The sequence below is a fragment of the Daucus carota genome, chromosome 1 (assembly GCF_001625215.2).
Source record: "Daucus carota subsp. sativus chromosome 1, DH1 v3.0, whole genome shotgun sequence".
NCBI lineage: Eukaryota > Viridiplantae > Streptophyta > Magnoliopsida > Apiales > Apiaceae > Daucus > Daucus carota.
Genome location: NC_030381.2, coordinates 29391953 through 29414476, shown reverse-complemented (window position 1 = coordinate 29414476; position 22524 = coordinate 29391953). Strand labels below are relative to the sequence as shown.

Below are 22524 nucleotides of genomic sequence, written 5' to 3'. Positions count from 1 at the left end.
AATGTCAAAAATATTCAAAAATGTTAAGCATGTTTAAAAAAAATCGAGGGTAGATTAGCTCGCCCAGATGACTTCCTGTTAATAATGACAATTGACAGGGATATATTATGTATAAATATGTTATTAATTGAGCTTTTTTTCCAACTTTAATGGGAATAAAACATTTTCTTTTTTGCCAAATGGGAATAAAACATTTTAAGTCTATTATTTAAAAATATACTATAACTATATTTTAAGTCTATTATATATGAATATATTATTAACCGAACACATTCACGCAGATGACTTCATGTTAATAATGACAATGGTACATCGTAGAACGTAATCTCGACACGCATTTTAAGACTCTGGTTAAACATACTTACATAATTTACTTCTATTTTTTTTCTAAATTAAAATTTAAACACTGAAGTTTTATTCAGAAAAAGAAAATTTTAAAAATAAATTATGCAACTATACATAACGGAAGTCTTAAAATGCGTGTCGAGCCCTCCGTCTCCCACTGTAGAGAACCTGGTGCGACGGAGGAAGATTAATAATATCTTTAATTTTATATTAATATTTAATACTCCCCTCATCTCATATATATGTCCTCTCTTGACTATTATTAGATGGTCAATTTGACCAAATTTTGACCATTAATTAAAGGAAATTTATTAATTATTTTAATAATCTAAAAAATGGATTTTGAAAGCGATTAGATATATTTTCTAATAAATTAAGTTTTTTTTAATCTTTTGAAGTCAGATAATATGTGTAATTTGCGGTCAAACTCTAGTTAATTTGATTCTTTAATCAAAATAAGACACATAATATGAGATGAAGGGAGTATAAAAACTTTATAAATACGAAACCAACAAGATCACGATTATATTTAGTTTTATAAATTAGACGTAAATTAATAATTTATCTCATATTACGAACAGTCCCGACATATCAAACGAGAGTATAAATTTAAAATTTAGTTAATAATCTTCTGCACGGGCCTGCATCTGAAGTAAATGAACCCACTGTAGTGGTTGACAGTTTGGATCTATGACAAGATAGAGACTTGCTCTAACTGTCATCAAGAAAAATACCTCCTCCATCAACCTGTCATTGACATCTACTTGGTTATTTCTATGAGAAGGTTATGCTTATATTAAAAACACTTTAATATTGTGCAACTGTCCAGTAAACTTTTTTTTTAATATCGAACAATTATAATTTGTGTGGACAATCAGAACAATTATAATAAAAATTTACGTTGCCAGTGTACATCGACTTTCGTAGAGCGGAATGAAAAACTTGACAGAATAACATAAGTCATTTAATGGGGATGTTTGGCTGAGTTTATAAAGCGGGTGTTTGTTTGAGACTTATAAGTCCAGCTTCTGGATTATAAATTAAGAGCACTTATTCGTACCATTTGTGTAACAAGTCAAAAAGCACTTATAAAATGCTAGAAATGTTAGCTTTTGTTTCCGGGTTTCTACTTATTTACCAAACACTTTAATCACTTATAAGTCTTATCTTGCTTCTAACTTCTACTCCACTTATTTATTTTAAGTAAGAAGTACTTATTTTAAACTCCCCAAACGGCCCCAAAGCTAGGGCTGTCAAAAAAGTCCGAAAAATCCGATACCCGTCCGAAAAATTCGCATTCGTATTCGAGATAAAGCGGATATTATCCGTATCCGAGACAAAGCGGATATTATCCGCATCCGAATCCGACAATTCCGGATACGGACACGGATATAGGCATATTCGTATCCGATAATATCCGAATCCGAAATTAAATATATATGATATTAAATATTATATATGTATATAATATATATACATAAAATAATATATTCAATAACTATATAATGTGTATATTTATATATGTATACATAAAATAATATATTTATATAAATTTTTTTATAATTTTAAAATATTATTGACATATATCATAATTTTATTTGAGTTTAATATTCTAAAGATTACAAATTTATATTGAAAGATAAATATGAATTAATTTTTATATTAATATAAACCTTCTTTAGTGATTTTAATTTTTTTACTCAGTTTTTAAAAATTAATTTTTAATTTTTACTATTTTTATGATTTTTTAGAAATTTTAATAGAAAAATAAAAATTCTGATTAAAAATCAGATTCGGATCCGGATATTATCCGAATTCGGATAATATCCGTCGGATCCGGATTCGGATATCATCCTTTAAAAAATTTCGGATTCGGATTCGGATACGGATATGGATTTTCGGATTCGGATCCGGATCCGGATACAGGCAGATCCGTATCCGAATTATCCGTTTAACACCCCTACCCAAAGCCAACTTCTGGGCTTATAAGTCAAAATTGACGTTTGTGTTTAATTTATAAGTCGGTTCTGATTTGTAAATCAGAATCTGAGCAGTTGAAAATACTAGTTTTTTTTAACAACTTAATTTTATTTTTAAAATTTGATTTTACAAATATGTAGAAAATGTTTTAAAAAATTGATCCATATAGCTCGAAGTTGCACATTATCCATTTCCTCAACAAATCCGGGAGGAAAAGTCTTATTATCATATTAATAATTTTTATATCTAATAAGTTGTAAACACCACAGTTATTCAAGCTCAACAATACTGATAAGTATCATTATATTTGGATTCATGTGATTTGACAGTTCTTGTATGCATTTCAGCGATGTGTACTCCTCCGTTTTCCTAAATTGTTTATTTTAGCCGATGTGTACTCCTCCGTTTTCCTAAATTGTTTATTTTAGCAATACTGATAAGTATCATTATATTTGGATTCATGTGATTTGACAGTTCTTGTATGCATTTCAGCGCTGTGTACTCGTCCGTCTTCCTAAATTGTCATTATATTTGGATTCATGTGATTTGACAGTTCTTGTATGCATTTCAGCGCTGTGTACTCGTCCGTCTTCCTAAATTGTTTATTTTAGCATTTCAGCTCTATGTACTTCCTCCGTCTTCCTGGATTGTTTATTTAAGCACCGCTACTTGCACATTTTAAATCTTCCGTAATATGTAGTTACCCAAATTATTTCAAACTTTTTTCTTATGAATAAAAATTTGTTGTTTGAATATTTATATATAAAAACTTAAAAATAACTTATAAAACTATATAAGAAACACGCACTTCCACAACGGGAAATTTTCATTACTGTAATTTATGCATTTGGAATCGAGCATATGCTATGTCACCAGATTATGAAGTCATGAAATTTTAGGCCGATCCCCCTGCAGAACAAGATAATATTCTCGATTCTATACATTGCTGTAGACACTGGACACTACAGGTATACAACTAACAAAAACGACAGATGCAGCATGCAGCGGCAAAGGAGTTCTGTCCTGAAAACACAGCTGACGAGCATAGTAAGGCGTAACTATTAAGATTTTGAATGCTGCTGAAAAATGCAAAGGCAAAATGCTACAAGTCTAAGCAAAAGCCATCAACCATATGAACTATTCTCCTACCACATTTCACAAAGATATGGTAAAGATAACCTAATTTCAGAAAATATGTTACAGCTTGCCAACGCCAAATATTCCTACCCTGCGCATTTCTACTAATATCATAAATCCCCAGACTCCACAAGCAGATATTCTAAGAATTTTTAGACCACAGAAAGGGGATCTTCAAACAGTTGTAAATGGACGAAACCCCATAGATAGAGCTGTCTGTCCTAATGTAAAATTTCTAATGTAAATGGAATGCTATATATCGCAGAAAATCCAGGACGAATATGATATAATTTGAGATGTCAGTCCCAGGCGCTGGTCACCCCAGAACCATATGCTCCACCGTATCCACCACTAGGAGCACCATACCCACTGCTCATGTTGCCAGCACCATAATAATCTGAACCTCCCCTGCTGTAAGAGTTGTCCCTTCGAAAATCACGACCACCAAATCGACCTCCTCCACGCCGGTTTTTCCCTCCAAACGAGGCTCGGGTTGCAAAGCGAGCTAGCCATGCAGGAACCTCCTGATTTGCCTCTTGCATTAGTTCAGATAGTGACCTTGCCATTGAAGAGTTATTCTCGTTGAAAAATGCTGTGGCGAGTCCTGATTTTCCAGCTCGTCCAGTTCGCCCTATACGGTGGACATAATCATCAATGTCATTCGGAAGGTCAAAATTGACCACGTGTGCAACATGTGGAATATCAAGACCACGTGCTGCCACATCAGTGGCAACTAAAATTGGGGTATGACCACTTTTAAATGATCTCAATGCTTGTTCTCTTTCCTGCAGAACATGCCAAATTAATTTGTTAGTGCATGACGACCAGCACAGATATTTAAGTAGTAGTACGGAAAGGTACCAAAAAAAACATGAGCAAGGAAATATGTTGTTCAGCTACAAGCCTGCAATGACTCGAAGAATCTGAAAATGGTAGATAAGGACCCCAACCGAGGCATAAGATGATTATACCATCACATCTGGCTCAAGTCACTTTTAGGTTTTAAAAACCTCCACAGAAGAGGTTTATGAATTATAATATAGAGCCAGAAGGTTTAAAAAACCGTCCGATATTTTTAAAATATCCAGAAATTTTCCTTTATAACAATGTGCATTAGACTAGGCAATTTGGCATACTAACAAAATTTTAGTTATCGAGTTTTTTAAACAGATAGAATGTGTTTGGGGTTTGTAGTTCAAATAAAACGCAATAAACAATATAGTACTTAATAAAAGTATATAATATCGATTTTATAACATCATAATCCTATAAGTTACTCCCTTTGGTCCATTATATAAGGCGTCTGATTTTCACACGCATTTCCAAGAGCTTAGACTTTATAGTTATTATAAATATTTTTCATTTTTTTTCTTTTTGAATAAAAGTTTGATATGTATATTTTTGTTCAGAAAAACAAACTGAAAAACATTAGTTCAAACTATAGAGTGAAAACTCTTGAAAACATGTGAAAAAAGTCTAACTGACTTGAATAATGGACTTGTATAATAGAGTAGACGGAGTATAACATTAATAGCAATAGGTAATAAAACTTAATACAGTCCTCTTCAAATTCATAATTCATATTTAACTAAACATAAAAAAGTAATATTGTTATATTAGAAGTAATAATTTAGCACAAAACTAGACAAACTATATATGTTATATATTACAATTACTGGGTCGCGCTCAAGAGAAAAAAAGTCCTTAAAATAAAACCACAGAACCACTAAGGTTCTGCTGCAGAACCCTAAATTTTAAATAGATTTTTAGGATCTAAATCTAAATACATGTTTTTTCATGTTTTTTCATCATTGTGTGTGTTCAAAAATAATTTTAAAATATAATACATAGATATTGACATTTTTTACATGTGAAGTTCTGCTGCAGAACCCTAACTAATATTTAAATTCTGCTGCAGAACCCTACCTAATACTAGAAATAAGGTAAGGGTTCTATGGGTTCTCTCTCTAATGGTTCTCTCTTGAACATGACCCTACAATTACTAAATATATGTTATATATTATATATATTGTACCTCAAAAACTAGACAAACTGACACAAATTTATTTAGATTCTGTATGGTTAGTTGGTTACTAGGTGCACAGATCTATTTATTTTCAGATGTGGCTTTGACATTAACAACCGAGACCACGACATGAATTACCAAAGTACAGGAACCAGTTGCCATTCTAATTAACATTAATCACCCAAGAGGGCAGAGACAAAAAACTAAAGCTAAACTCGTAATTTTTAGTTATAAACACTATTGACCAAATTTCATAGTCGCGCCAGTGAATAAAAGCAGATAAGCACCACATCTTCCCAAACTAGTTAATTTGATATGTAAGAAAACATGCAGTCCATGCATTAAGCATTATAAGTTTTGAGAACAGATTTGCATTTGCTGACATGTCTGCATAATTTCTTATCACAATACCAAAATGATTAACAGAATTCTGGAGCAGGAAGGTTCCGGCAAAATTCTCCACATTTGTTTATTAGCATACCAGGGGAATACCCAACGTAAATTTCATATACATTTGTTATACAATAAAACTAAATTGATATATCTCATTTAATTTTAAAAAAAGTTATATATGACACTTTAAATTAAAACTTTCTTTTAAATAATTGGCATCAGTGTCCCATTTTATTTTCATTTAAATTACTTAAAATGCATATACATTTTACTAGTCGAGCGATGACAAGTCAGCCACTAACTGACTAGTTGGACCCTCATCGACTCAACTCTACCGTGAGCTGGGGACAAAGGACAATCATGTGTGTCTATAGTTGTAAAAAGTAGGAAAGCACACATGCTCATGATCTTTGACCAAAGTACCATTCGATCTTTTAAATGACTCCATTTGTTGCAAAAGCTTCATAAGAAATATTATGTAGCTTTTACAATATAGATAAAATGATTGATTAAAGGGAGGGGAGGGTCAAAAAAATTTTGAATGTCCAAAATTTTTTAAGGCATTAGAGAGTGTTACTCATTTTCTCCTACGAGAAGGTACACTATCAGTCACAATGATTAGATGGACATACAACAGCAGATAGGTTTTTTGTTGTGTTAAATTTGCAGTACAAAATCAGAACATAAAGTTATTGGAAATGTACAAAAGTCAGTAGCAAACCCATTAAGAGAAAATAATGAGCAGTACAGTAGTTCCAAATTCAGACTGTGCCAACAGATTTTCAAAAAATAAGCTGCAGACACATTGCCAAAACATTTGCTGATAAACTGCATTTACATCCTCATTTAAGTATTTCCATGTCAAGAGTTCGTACAATTATTTCTGCAAACTGATATGATACTCATAAGTTTCATTTACAACCAAGATTAAAAAATACATTAAGCTATCTCTATTGTAGATAAGATTTCATTTGAGTCTATTAATTTCACATGAGTACTTTTAGGGTATGCAAGTGGGATCTTTTCAGAGATTAAAGGTCTGTCAATTTATCATATTAAAATTATAATTGTACTCATATTAAAGTGGGATCCCCCCTTATTTTTATTGACTGTCGCTTTCATATTAAATGAAAAAATAATAATAACTCTACTCTTTTACATATCAAACATAGTATTCTGAAGTGACACCTAGTGCAATTCCATCAATCTTACTATTTCTGTAACCAAGATATATAAGGATACTATGCACTAATACTGTCAAAACAAATAGCACCCATACCAACATCCCGAAAGATTTGAAAAGAAGGGGAAATTTGAAAGCAAAGCAGCAAGTGACATAAACTATGCATGTACCAAATGACCAAACAGAAGTACCTGCTGTGATCTATCACCATGAATAGTAGTAGCAGGGAAACCATTACTGCACAACCAATATTCCAATGAGTCAGCACCTTTCTTTGTTTCCACAAAAACCAAAGTCAGAGCTTGCTGCAAATATTGAATGATCAAACCATTATTATTAATAATCATAAAACAGATGTAATAAATGAAACTAGAAGTTGTAAATTAGCTCATACTTGCAAGATTAGTATATAGTTCTTTTTACTGTAATAAGTTTATACTCCAATCAGTTTATACATAATATGCATCAGAACACTAGTATAGTAATAGGATAAAAACATTAATATGGTGACGAAATGATGGTAAACCTAATCTTATAACACACCCAATTGGGAAAGATAGAGCCATGTCCAAAAGCAATTTAGAACTTCGCAAACTTAAAGCAAACATAAGCTCAAAAGATATTTACAATTATCCCGACCAAAAATAGCTCTACCTCACTCTACGTAGGAGAAAATCTGATATCATACTCATACCTTGCCTTATAATTACAAATTTTCACATAATCTAGTTTAGAGAATATCAGGTGTAGGTAATAAGCAACAACTCCCATATTAAAAAAAAAACATCTTGACAAAACTCTGTTCCTCACTACTTAAAACCTAGGAACAAACAGTTAATCACATGCCACCAAGCAACTGGTACTCTGCCTTTTCTAAACTGTTGCTACTTGCCACCAACAAAAATAATTACTAACTGATCAATAACAAAAGTAAACATAGAGGTGATCTATTATATATGTTATTTCTTAGCTCAAACATATCTAGCATGAGAAAAATATTGTATTTGTATTATCTAATGTCTTGGATTACAAACCTTGCGTGGAGCTATGACAAAGATTGCTGCAACTATCGACACTGTGAGAGAGGCTAACATCAAGTTAATGGTTTGTTCATTCAAACTATAGAGCTAATTTTTTCTCCTCACACCAACTCAGCTCTTCCCATAGGCTTAGCATTAACCTTAGATGGATCCAACGTATGGGAAGCATAAGTTCCATGAAAGATTCTCTCTATGCCTAGACCTCAACTTAAGCAGGAACATATCTTTTGCGATGAACGCTGCAACTATTGGCTTGCTATATCTATAATATAGATGATAAATGTGGTGCTATATCTATAATATAGCACCCAAGCAAAAAACCTCACTCCAATGGGGTGCTAAACATGGATGCAAAGTAGCAAAATGCTATACTTGGTGCTAAACATAGAACCAAGTATAGATGTTGCTATAATTGCCACATAGGCATGCAAGTGGGAAAATCAATATTTAAAGTAATGTTTACAAATAAAGTAGTTATTTAAAGATTGGGTGGGTGAAATATAGCTATACTTAGATAATTTGGTGCTATTTTAGAACTATCATTGGAGTATAAGTTCTATTTTAACATCAAATATCACTTTTTTATTTCATAATATAGCAATAGCTATATGTATTTTAGCACCACCATTGGACTTGCTCTAAGAGAAGACAACATCAAAAAAACAAGTTCTGTTTCTAGTGGTAGAGCATCACCATTTTTATTTCACCACATTAATTCCCCGTTTTCATTAATTTGATGTTTTAGTAGAACGACCCTGTCAAAGTTTTGTTTAGCTTTAGTAATGGTAGTCAGCTAACCCTGCGTAATCTAAATGACTACCAATCTACATTATTTTCATGTACTAACATTTATGATGTAATATTTCCTCGAAATTGATGTAGTGAACTACTATAATTATGATTGGGAGCAGATAATAATAAGATTTGCTTCTTTTTAATTGGTCTACAAGTTGTAGGATTGTCTGATCAAAGTAAAGTTTTCGATCCTCGGCTTCAGACAGAGGCACAGAACAAAATTGTTGCTACACATCAACTGCGCTATGCCCAGAAACTGAGATATGGGTTCAAACAACCCCATAACAGATATTACCAATAAAATTTTGAGTGAGCACTTCAGCTTTGACAAAATGCTGTAGGTTTATTGGCACATTAAAGAACACGAAAGAGACTTAGAAAGAGATTTCCTAATTATTACCTTCCCATGAGTACCATTTGCCCTTTGTGCATGAAGCAGATCCATCAGATGGCTTCTTTTGTCCGTCTCTTGAACATATTCAACTCTCTGGACTATTAAATCGGTACTTGAACCGACCCTTCCAACAGCCAAAAAGATATAACCTGCTAAAAAATCTGATGCCAGTCTCTGCATGTCACCAAGTAGTAGTAGAATCAGAAACTGCCTTGCATGAGCCCAAGACAAAATCATAGCAAACTGGCAGTTAAATGATGATGCAAGCATTGTTTGGTCAACAAGCTAAATCCTAATGCTCCAAGGAACCACGGACTGGACAGGGAGAAGGTTTTTTCAACTCATGTCCCAAAATCAGCAGGGTATCACCAGTATGCAGTTAAAGACGCGTATATTTATACAATATATATATACATGTCCGTTGTAATACATTGTGTCAATTTGTTAGTACTCCCACTAATTCAAAAGATTTGACCTTATTTAAATTGTCTTCTTCCCAATGGATGTAATTCAATTGATTTCTCAAAACAATCAATATGAAGTTAAAGTACCTTTCGGAATCATTTTTTCTTTAGAAAAGTTTATGGGTGCATTATCTATAATTTCAAGACATCCATGAATGGTAGCTAAAAAACAAATACACATGCAATTCAAAGCAGCTGAAGATGAGAAGTTTAAAAGGCACAAAACAAAAACCTGTATCTCTTTGGGAAAAGTGGCACTGAATAGCATTGTTTGCCTTACACCCGGAGGCGGCATATCCATTTGCTGCACAATATTCCTAATCTGAGGCTCGAAACCCATGTCCAGCATCCGATCTGCTTCATCAAGAGCTAAATATTTGATCATCTGTAATGATACTCTTGCCCTCTCAAGCAGATCCACCAACCTTCCAGGAGTTGCGACAAGAATGTCAACACCTCTTTCAAGTTCTCGAAGCTGCACGTATAAAGAATGCAATCAGGACATAGAAAAGTACAATCTCTTTGCGATAAGAATGTCCACACCTCTTCAGAGTTTCCTTAAAGAAATGACGCTGTGGATAATAGAACTACAATTGGTGACGAATGATGATATAGTGTAAACTTCGATTTTTATAAACGAAAAAGATAATGGAGAAATATCCCAAAGGATTAGAGTAAACATTTAATGTCAACAAAATTCAAGGCAAAGCCTAGTTGTATAATCATTAAATCTTGAAAGTTTAAATAGAACTGGTCATATACAATTATACCAATTCTAAAGCTTAAGTCATGATATTACCTTCAGTTGCACTACCAGTTGTCTTCTATCGTTGAAGGAAAAAAGTTACTGTATCAATTATCATATACTTGTAGTAATGTATTCGACCCCAATTCTATGAACCTCCATGGGTAGACAGACCATCTAGAGTATATTAAAGGTCAAATCCTAGCATCCATGCTAGGAAACTTCTCAAGGACTCTTAAGATAAAGGAATCACAAGATCACATTTCAAGCAGAATATAATTTCAAAGAAGATGTCTGCATGCTGTAATATACTGTAGTAAAGATAATCTTTCAGTTGAACTATCAATGCTAGTATCAAATATTATTGTGATTGCCATAACAGAAACTATTAATCACTTTAAAACCATCAATATTTACACACTGCTGTCCATGCAAGTGCATTTTCAAAATTTAAATATAAACTGTCGCTGCCATATAATAAGGAAAAATGCAAGGCTAGTTGGAAAGCTCTTTCAGATTTCAAAGTCTATTGATAGGAGCATAATTAAACTAGATACAGATGTAAAGCTTTAAACACCCTTACATGATGACTTCATTAGTCCCGATTTACTGAATATATCTGGACTAGTGATTATACCGATTCTGAATTATCTAAATGTCCTTGATTTTTTTATAATTTTATTAAATTCATGTAATAATGTCACCAAAAACTAACTCCCTCTTACTAGTAGAGGAGTTAAGCACGTCCTCACAACTTGCAACAAAAAGACTACTTTCTTTAAGAAACAGCGGTGGATCTAATTAGTTGAGCAAAATTAAAAATCTATTATCACAATTCTATCAGTACTACAGTGAACTTTTTTGAAACCACTCTTGAATAATTCTACCTATAATATCCAGTAAGTGCTTTTCCAGATCATGCATATCTGAGACGGATCAATTAAGCTGAAAAAGCAAGATAAAGCAAATATTATCTCTATGTAATGCTAAAAATCCATTAATTTCTATCATGTGACACTCTTGCATTTAATACAACTCAAGGAGACTTTTTTTTTTATTAACTATTTGCTCATCTCAATTTTTTTAGTTTTTTAGCTTGTGTTGTCTCCAGCTAAAGAACAAACTCACACACTCTGCCTTTTACAAGCCTTGAACCCTCGCCCCTTCGTCGATACTGCTGGCTTGACTCATCTCCTAAAAATCTGAGGAAACTGTAACTTAATATCATGACCATGAACAGTTTATTGAATTCATAAAAAGGATAAAGAGGCTATTGACTTGAGATATTATCCATCAATTTGTTTCAGGCATCCATCTACACGAAGAAATTATATCAAATTCCCAATATTGCCATTCTTGTGAGCTCATCAATGGGACAAGAAGATTACAGGAGAAGGGGCCATATTCAATTAGCATGAACACACAAATTTCGTGCTCCTTTTGAGCAATTTATGCAAAAAACAATAATAATTCAGCATACCATATTAAGAACAATAAACTGATTAGCTATGAGTCCATGACATTAGGATACATAATTTAGTACGTAAATGCACTTGCAGAAATGTCACACATCATAACCCGTATGATATAATACCTGTTGATTAATAGGAGCACCTCCATAAGCAACAACTACTTTAACACCGGTTTGATATGCAAACTTCCGTGCTTCATTGTGAATCTGCAAATGAAATCAAACATTGGGGTTACATTTAATACCAAAAACACATAAGAGAAGCAGAATAGTTCTCAACCAATTATAGAACTAAAGACTCTTACTTGGATTGATAACTCTCTTGTCGGGGACAAAATTAAAGCCAGTGGACACGCTGTCCGTGACATATGTGGCGCTCTCGGTGGAAACTGACCTGTCATAATTCCACTGATAATTGGAAAGCAGAAAGCAGCCGTCTTCCCAGACCCAGTCTGAGCACAAGCCATTAAATCCCGGTTTGCAAGAGAGATCGGTATGGCATACCGTTGCACAGGGGTAGGCTTGACATACTTGCATCTCCGAATATTTTTGTTGAGGGCATCACCCAAGTCAATTTCTGCAAATGTATTAACCGGAGGCGGCACATTATCCCCGCTCGTCTCCACAGGAATATCTTCATAAGCATCAAAATTAATCCCGGTATTCTCCTGCTCTACAGGTTCAACGTCAGCACCTTCATCATCACCAAATGGGTTAACTTCTCGATCCCTCCCACTCCCACGGTCCCAGCCACCACTCCTATTATTCCAGCCACCCCCACGACCACCACCACCACCACCACCAGAACTATACCCAGACCTCCCATAATCATTCCTGGGCGCAGCCCAACGATTCCCAGCTGGCGCGATATTACCAGAACTTGGACCACCGTGAGCCAAAACAGGTGGTTCAGACGAAGGTGGCGGCCTGTTACGAAGATGGGGCGGAACATAAGCAGACCGACCACCACCAGAAGACGCACCAGCAGCCGCCGCCGCGTTATCAGCAGCAGCAACAGAATCAGCCCATGAAGTTGGCATAGTCAAACAAAAATTGACCTCGAAAACCCCTCGAAAGTTGACCTCAAAAACCCCCAAAAGAAATTCCCTAAATTCCCCAAAACCCTTCACCTCAAAACCCAAATATCAAATCTTTATAAATTCGAATCACCGCAACTTAAATGACTACCAAAATCAAACAAAATCTTGTCAAATCACTTTTATTCTCTTTCAGCCCAATATCAAAGTCCCCTGATCACCATTTTACATACATCAACATATATGTCAACAAAAGCTAAGCATCATATGTATATATATACAAGGACTGAAACAAATAGCAAATTAAAATGCAGTTCTTTAATGAATTAAAATTAATTAAAAAAAAAGTGTGTATGTGTAAATGTAAACGACAGCAGAAACGTTGAGCAGATACGACAAATATACAAAGAGGAGGGAGGAGATGATTACGTACAAAAGGAGAAGCGCAAAGTTGAATGAAACCCTAATTTTACAGAAATGTCGTTGAAACAACAAAGACCCCAAATGCATAAATATCTTTTTCTTTATACGTATCTTCCTCGGAAAATATATGTTAATCGAGGAAGTAGTTGTATTATTAGGAAATTTTTAATAAATAATTTAATATACTCGAAAATTAGTTTATATGTTCTGATAAATTTTGTAGTGAAGAATCGGGATCTAAATTTAGGGGCTGGTATTGTATCATGACTTTTAATGACAAATTTGGGAGGATGACTTTAATGGATTTTATAGACTTTTAATGACTCTCGTTGACTTCTTAAGATTTCAAAAACAATTCATGACTCCCGAGACAATGACTTTTAAAAACTTTAACGGACTTTTTTTTTACAAATTCATAACTTTGAAATACTTTAATAGACTTTTATTAAAATCATATAAAGCCTCTCTGAAACCCTCTAGACCTTTTGTTATACCCTCTCGATCTTCTGATATACCCAAGTTGGGTTTATATACTATAATACTGTTTACTGAATCATATTTATAAACATAATGTTAATTGTGACCTTGTATCAGATTTTCGTATTCACTTTTGATACTATAAATTTACAGATTTTAGAGTTCGAGAATTATGTGTTTTTCACTCTTCATATTTAATAATGATGTGTTTTGATACCATAAACGGACTGATATAGCTCAAGTACGTAGAGTTGTTGGAAGACTGATCATGTTGCCTTTAATACTGCAACATTTTTGGTCTACTTAAGTAGTCAGTAGTGCTTCTCGTCGATACAGAATTCTGCTTCACTTGATTCAGTCACTATATGTGGATTGTTTGTGGATTGTTAGGCTTGAAGGTGTACGGATGTTTAATTGGTGGGTATGGCCTTTGCATGGCATATATGCCTGGTAGGCTCTGAATGTAGCTGAATATTCGTTGTATGCTTATAACAAGATTGAGATCTTCGACAATCTGTATAAATTACAAATCATGAGTAGAAGCAAGTAGATCTATATGTATGTAAAAACACAGAATGATAATAGAAAATCATAATAGAGAAGAAAATGAACTTTTTTCACAGAGGATGAATTGAAGAGACTTTTCGCAGAGGATGAACCCTGGGTTGGAGCGACCGGTTAATTGAGGGAAGATAAAAGTCATGTCAAATCTTTTCAAGAATGGCCTGACAATTTTCTGAAAAAATACATGCAATTTTCATTAGAAAATCATTAAAAGTCTATCAATTATATATTTCCACCAAAGTCATTGATATATTGAATAACAACTGACTTTTAATAACTCTTTAAAAGTTGTAATTCAATACCTCAAACTTTGAAAGACTTTTTAGAAATCCTGATACAATACCTCTTTACTTTTAAAGAGTATTTAAAAATCTTGATTGAATACACCTAGATTTTAAAAGTCAATAAAAGTCATTGAAAATCATGATACAATAACAGCCCCTTAAGTTGTTATGGGTAAATTTTCTTATATGAAGAAAATTAAAAATATACTAATTTGTTTGAAGAAATCAATATCAATCATCAATCATCAATCAATATATCACTCATCAATCATCAATCAATATCAATCAATATACTTATATAAAGGAGAAGCGAGGGGCGTGTATGTGGCGCCTCTCACATCGCTTCGTTCTATTTTTCTAATTTTCTGGAATTTTTGGATGAAAAATATTAAAAATTAGAACTGCCTTTTATAGTTTTGGGTATATTAGAAGCAAGTGTCAAAACCTGATTTTGTTTCAGATTATTTATGGAATATAATAGCTTGGAATTTTTAATCTGATTTTGTTTCAGATTATTTAATTATGGGAAAGAGTAGCACACAAGTATATCTGCACCTATAAATACCCCTACAGATTGCAAGTATATCAAAAATTAGAACTACTTTTTTTAGTTTTAGGTGTATTAAGCAAGTGTCAGAATCTGATTTTGTTTCAGATTATTTATGGAATATAATAGCTTGAAAATTTTAATCTGATTCTGTTTCAGATTATTTAATTATGGGAAAGAGTAGCCTACAAGTCTCTCTGCACCTATAAATACCCCTACAAATTGTAGGATTTTGGATTATCTAAACACAACCTCCTCTCTCTCAATACCACAACCCTACCTCTCTCTGGTGATAATTCTCTTGCTCGATGTCTAACTCGGTGAGAAATCGGTGGTGCCGTTCTTCTGCAATGATAAGTGAAGACTGTTTATACAGTATTAAAAAAAATAAAGGTTATTGCAAGCAAAGGTAGTTATAGACCGCTATGTAAGAGTCGACAAATCCAAACATGAAAAAAAAAAATATAGTCTTCGACATGATATTGATGGATGATATCAATAAATTAACTATTAGCGATGTATGTTTGTTGGTTATTCTTTTATAATATTTGTTTTGTTCATCGGACATGTTTGTTGTTAATTTTTATATGATTTACTTTGTATATCGGAAAAATTATTCATGCATTATCTGTTTGCTCCGTTCAAGCAACTTTTAAGTGAAGGCTGTTTATCCAATATTAAAAAATAAATGTTGTTACAAGCGAGGATAGTTATAGATCACTATCTCACGGATTTAAATTAGATGTTTTTGTGCACAATCAATCCAAAAAAATTGGAGGAAGGAGACGATGTAAGAACATGATTACTTTAAAAAAAAACGCAAATAAAATTAAGATTCGTCGTACTTTAAATTGTTAATTACATGTATAAATTTATTTTCATTTTTTCACCATGAATTATAGTCCAGTTTTGTAATTTTATATCTTATTATTGGTATTACATCAAGATTTTAATTATATAACATTTATTTTATCCGACAAATATTAATTTTTTATAGGCCGCCGCAACGCGCGGCTTCTCAACTAGTATATATATAAAGGAGAATGCAGGCGTTTCTAGAATTGTTCGATTCAGTCTTCTAATTTTTCTTAAATTTCTGATGAAAAAAAATATAATTATACTTAAAAAAACGGGATTAAGGATTCTAAAAATAATATAATTCTTTTTCTTATTGGATTCGAAAGGTAATATACTCTAGAATTAAAAAAAAAACAGTTTAAAAGATTCTAAAAATAATAAAAAAAATTTTCTTATTAAAATTTAAAGATGATACAATTCTTTCGTCGCGATATTTTTGAATCGATATATTTAGTATTTACTACCCTACTGCTTAAGCTCCTGGGCTACCCAGATAATATCGCGGAGCAAACTCGGCTTTGTGGTTTATTCGCATATACTGTATATATATTTTAGCTTTGGATTTCTTTTGCCTACAGAGAGGTTCTTGCCTACAGAGAGGTTCTTGCCGAGCCCGATTAAAGTTGGAGAAAGGGATGGGTTTCGTTTGATGTTTTCCGGATTGTCATTAGTTGGATTTTATTTATTTAAAATAACAATCACATAATAAATACAATTCATTTTTAAGATTTGTACGGTGATATATGAATTATAAAAAAAATAAAATTCTTATTTTCAAAAGAAATAAAATTTATAGACTTATACGTGGAGTGTCTAAAATTGTTCGATTTAGTCTTATAATATTCTTAAATTTCGAATAAAAAATAAAATTATAACCTAAAAATCAAATTCAAGGATTGTAAAGGTAATACAATATTTTCTTATTTAGGAATCGTAAAAGAAATAGGATTTTATTCAAAATAACAATAACAAAACAAATACAATTCATACTTAAGATTTGTACGGTGATACAATTCTCATTTTTAATTATATATTAAATATATGAATTATAAAAAAACAATACTTATTTTCAAAAGTTATAAAATTTATAGACAATGATGTGGCGTCTCTAGAAACTTTTCGTTTAATTTTTGTGATTTTTCTAATGTTTTGAATGAAAATAAATAAAGTAGCTAAAAGTTAGAAATAGTAAAAGAGATATAATTCTAAGTAGTTAAGAAATAGGAATTCTAACAAAAATATAATAGCTAAATTTTGCGAAATTGTAGATAGTTAACAAATAGGAATCTTTAAAGAAAAGTGAGATAATTCTAAACAATTAAAAAATAGGAATCTAAAGAAAAATATAATAGTTAAAATCTATAAAATTGGATATATTTATCCAATTATAATTATAATTTGGGCTTTTTTTAATTCATAATCATGTTTTCAATCTTATTTTCAAAAATACTACCTTCTCCAATCTTATTTTCAAAAATACTACCTTCTCTAAAATATTTTCAAAAATACGGTGATTGCATATGCAACCATATATGCAACTGAATCCCTGATTTCAAGTTTCAGATTTCAAATGACATTTTGAGGATTTGTAGTTGCATATATAGTTGCATATGAGGTTGTATTCAGTTAATTCTATTGTAATCTAATGGCCCCGCAGGGGCAAACATACATCAGTTGCAACTTACAGTTTCCGTTGCATATGAGGTTGCACTGTAAGTTACAAATGATGTATGGTGTGCCCCTGGCGGGGCCATTAGATTGCAATAGAATCAACTGAATGCAACCTCATATGCAACTAAATGCGACCTCATATGCAACTAAATGCAACTGAGTAAGTTACAACCGATGTATGATGTGCCCCTGGCGGGGCCATTAGATTACAATAGAATCAACTGAATGCAACCATATGCAACTGAATACAACCATATGCAACCATATATGCAACTACAAATCCTGATTTCAAGTTGCAGTTTTCAAATGTCATTTTCGACCTCATCTTTGGAATCGAAAATGACATTTGAAAACTGCAACTTGAAATCAGGATTTGTAGTTACATATATGGTTGCATATGCAACCACCGTATTTTTGGAAAATATTTTCAAAAAGATAGTATATTTGAAAGATTTTAGATAAGGTAGTATTTTTGAAAATAAGATTGGAGAAGGTAGTATTTTTGAAAATAAGATTGAAAAAACAGTATACAAGATAATTCCCCTTATAATTTTGTCATAATGTAAATGATTCCCGATTAGTATTGTGTTTAGTGGGGCCCAAATTAATTTTTATCTAAATAATAATAAACTTTCGATTAGTATTATGTTTGACGGGAAAGCGGCTAAAATAATTTTTTTTATCTAAGTTATAATATATTTTTTTATTTAAACGGGACCATGACTTAAAATAAATAATTAAAATAATTTTTATTAGTATTGTGTTTGACGACGTTAGGCCGACTCAAACTAATATCTATATTATAATATTTTGTTATTAGTATTGCGTTTGACTAGAGAGCGGCTCGAACTATTTTTATCTATATTATTATATCTAATTTTATCATAATTATAATAGTTATTGATTAATATTGTTTTTGATGAGAGGGCAGGTCAAACAATTTTTTTTTATTAGTATTGTGTTTCATGGGAGGGCCACTTAAAAAAAAAATTATATTAATTGTAATAGCTTTTATTAATGATATGTTTAACGAGAACATGACTCAAAATAACTTTTATGCAATTATAATATTAATTCGTATCAAAATTTATATAAAAAAATTATTAATTAGTATTGTGTTTGAGGGGAGGGCGGCCCAAACTAATTTTTATCTATATAATAATAAATTTTCTATTAGTATTATGTCTAACGGGAAAGCGGCTAAAACAATTTTGTATGTAAGTTATAATGTAATTCTTTTATTAAAACGGGACGACATCTTGAAATAATTTTTATTCAATTATAATCTTTAACTTTATCATAATTATAATAATTTTTTATTAGTATTGTGTTTGACGGTAGTGCGACTCAAACTAATATCTATATTATAATTTTTTGTTATTAGTATTGTACTTGACAAGAGAGTGGCTCAAACTAATTTTTATTTTTATTAGTATTGTGTTTGACACGAGGGCCACTTAAAAAAAATTTATATTAAATTATAATATTTTTTATTAATGATATGTTTAACGGGAACATGACACAAAATAACTTTTACGCAATTATAATAATAATTCGTATCAAAATTTTTAAAAAAGATTCTTGATTAGTTTTGTGTTTGAGGGGAGGGCGGCTCAAATTTATTTTTATCATAAGTATCTATTAGTATTATGTTTGACGAGAAAGTGGCTAAAATAATTTTTTATCTACATTATAATGTATTTTTTTTTATTAAAATGGGACCACAAATTATAATAATTTTGATCCAATTATAATCTTTAATTTTACCATAATTATAATAATTTTTTATTAGTATTGTGTTTGACGTTGGGCGACTCAAACTAATATCTATATTATAATTTTTTGTTATTAGTATCGTGTTTGACAAGAGAGCAGTTCAAACTAATTTTTATCCATATTCTTATATTTAATTTTATCATAATTATAATAATTATTGATTAATATTATCTTTGATGAGGGCGGTTCAAACAATTTTTTTTATTAGTATTGTGTTTGATAGGAGGGCTACTTAAACAAAATTTTATATTAATGATATGTTAAACGGTAACATGACTCAATATAATTTTTATGTAATTATAATATTAATTTGTATCAAAATTTATAAAAAATTTATAACGCCGCCGCGAAGCGCGGCTTTTTTCACTAGTATATATATATAAAGGAGGATGCGGGCGTCTCTAGAATCGTTCGATTCAGTCTTCTAATTTTTCTTAAATTTCGGAGAGAAAAAAATATAATTATAATTCAAAAAATCAAGTTCAAGAATTCAAAAAATAATACAACTCTTTTCTTATTGAATTCTAAAGATAATAGAATTCTTTTCTTTTCTATTTAGTATTTCTTATTGAATTCTAAAGATGATACAATTATTTTCTTAAATCAGATTCAAGGATTCCAAAAATTAATACAACTCTTTTCTTTTTGGATTCTAAAGGCAATACAATTCTTTTCTTATTTATGAATCCTAAAAGGAGTAGGATTATATTTATTTATACTAACAATCATAGATAAAATACAATTTATATTTAGGATTTCTAGGGTAATACGTACAATTTTTATTTTCGATTTAGTCTTATAATTTTTTTAAAATTTCGTATAAAAAATAAAGGATTGTAAAGATATTAATCATTAAAAAAACTAATAGAAAAAAATTAGAACCATAAAAGAATAATAATTTTTAACCAATAAATAGGAATCATAAAATAAAAATAATTAAAAAAAAATAGGATACATAAATTAGGAATCATATATTGATTTTATAATAATGTAAATGATTCCTGATTAGTATTGTGTTTGACGGGCACGGGAGGCGGCCCAAACTAATTTTTATCTAAATAATAATAATTTTTCTATTAGTATTATGTTTGAGGGGAAAGTGGCTAATATAATTTTTATCTATGTTATAATATTTTTTTTTGTTAAAACGGTACCACGGTTCAAAATAATTTTTATCCAATTATAATCTTTAATTTTATCATAATTAGAATAATTTTTATTAGTATTGTGTTTGACAGTAAGGCGACTTAAACTAATATCTAAATTATAATATTTTGTTATTAGTATTGTGTTTGACAAGAAAGCGGCTCAAACTAATTTTGATCTAAATTATAATATTTAATTTTATCATAAAAATAATAATTATGGATTAATATTATCTTCCACGGGAGGCCGGTTCAAACTAATTTTACTATTAGTATTGTGTTTGACTAGATGGCCACTTAAACAAATTTCTATACAAATTATAATATTTTTTATTAGTAATAATATGGTTAACGGGAAGATGACTCAAATTTTTATGTTATTATGATATTAATTCATATCAAAATTTATAACGACGCCGCGAAGCGTGGCTTTAGGTGGCGTCTCTAGAAACTCTCCGTTTAATTTTTCTATTTTTTTTGAAAGAAAATAGGTAAAGTAGCTAAAGTACAGTAATCGTAAAAAAGATATAATTCTAAGTAGTTAAGAAATAGGAATTTTAACAAAAATATAATAGCTAAAATCTATGAAATTCTAAGTAGTTAAGAAATACGTAGGAATCTTAAAAGAAATGAGAGATAATTCTAAACAATTAAAAAACAGAAATCTTAAAAAAATATAATAGCTAAAATCTATGAAATTGGATATATTTATCCGATTATAATTATAATTTTATTATAATGTAAACGATTCTTGATTATATTGTGTTTGAGGGGAGGGCGGCCCAAATTAATTTTTCTCTAAATAATAATAAATTTTCTATTAGTATTATGTTTGACGGGAAGCGGCTAAAATAATTTTTTATCTAAGTTATAATATTATTTTTTTATAAAATATGTTTAATTTGCAGAACATTTGTTCTATGAAATATGCTGATGATAAAAAAGTAAACACAATACTAATGATAAAACATACTGTGTTTGATAAGAGAGCAGCTCGAACTATTTTTATCATTAGTATTGTGTTTGACAAGAGAGCAGCTCAAACTATTTTAATCTATATTATTATATTTAATTTTATCATAATTATAATAATTATTGATTAATATTATCTTTGATGGGAGGGCGATTCAAATTATTTTTTTTATTAGTATTGTGTTTGACAAGAGGGTCACTTAAACAAATTTTTATAATTATTATAATATTTTCTTTATTAATGATATGTTTAACGGGAACATGACTCAAAATAATTTTTATGCAATTATAATATTAATTCGTATCAAAATTATAAAAAAAATCATAACGCCGCCGCGAAGCGCGGCTTTATTCACTAGTATACTTATATAAAGGAGAAGCGAGGGGCGTCCAAGTGGTGTCTCTCACATCGCTCCGTTCTATTTTTCTAATTTTCTGGAATTTTTAGTTGAAAAATATCAATAATTAGAACTACCTTTTTTAGTTTCGGGTATATTAGAAGCAAGTTTCAGAATCTGATTTTGTTTCAAATTATTTATGGAATATAATAGCTTGAAAGTTTTAATCTGATTTTGTTTCATATTATTTAGTTATGGGAAAGACAAATTATTTAGCTTGAAAACTTTAATCTGATTTTGTTCAGATTATTTAATTATGGGAAAGAGTAGCAAACAAGTCTCTCTGCAATTATAAATACCCGTATAGAACGTAGGGTTTTGGATCATCTAAACACAACGACCTCTCTCAATACTACAAACCTATTCATCGAACATGTTTGTTATTGTTAATTTCTATAT

General features: G+C 30.9%; 1 protein-coding gene across 1 annotated transcript; it reads right to left on the bottom strand.

Moving 5' to 3' along the window:
• Positions 1-3428: 3428 nt before the first annotated feature.
• On the bottom strand, positions 3429-13551 carry LOC108204846 (DEAD-box ATP-dependent RNA helicase 11). Its single transcript, XM_017374488.2, has 7 exons — positions 13444-13551; positions 12279-13223; positions 12097-12180; positions 9990-10232; positions 9300-9467; positions 7256-7369; positions 3429-4247 (listed from the first exon to the last, which is right to left on the bottom strand). Exons 2-7 carry the CDS (start codon positions 13011-13013, stop codon positions 3762-3764), a joined length of 1830 nt encoding a protein of 609 aa, XP_017229977.1. The 5' UTR covers positions 13014-13223; positions 13444-13551; the 3' UTR covers positions 3429-3761.
• Between the last annotated feature and the right edge of the window lie 8973 nt (positions 13552-22524).

Coding starts and splice junctions, on each gene's coding strand:
- LOC108204846 (XM_017374488.2), bottom strand. CDS start 13,013: ATGCCAACTTCATGGGCTGATTCTGTTGCTGCTGCTGATAACGCGGCG. Junction 9,468..9,989: donor CTTTTCCCAAAGAGATACAG/GTTTTTGTTTTG, acceptor GGTGACATGCAG/AGACTGGCATCAGATTTTTT. Junction 7,370..9,299: donor CAAATGGTACTCATGGGAAG/GTAATAATTAGG, acceptor CAATATTTGCAG/CAAGCTCTGACTTTGGTTTT.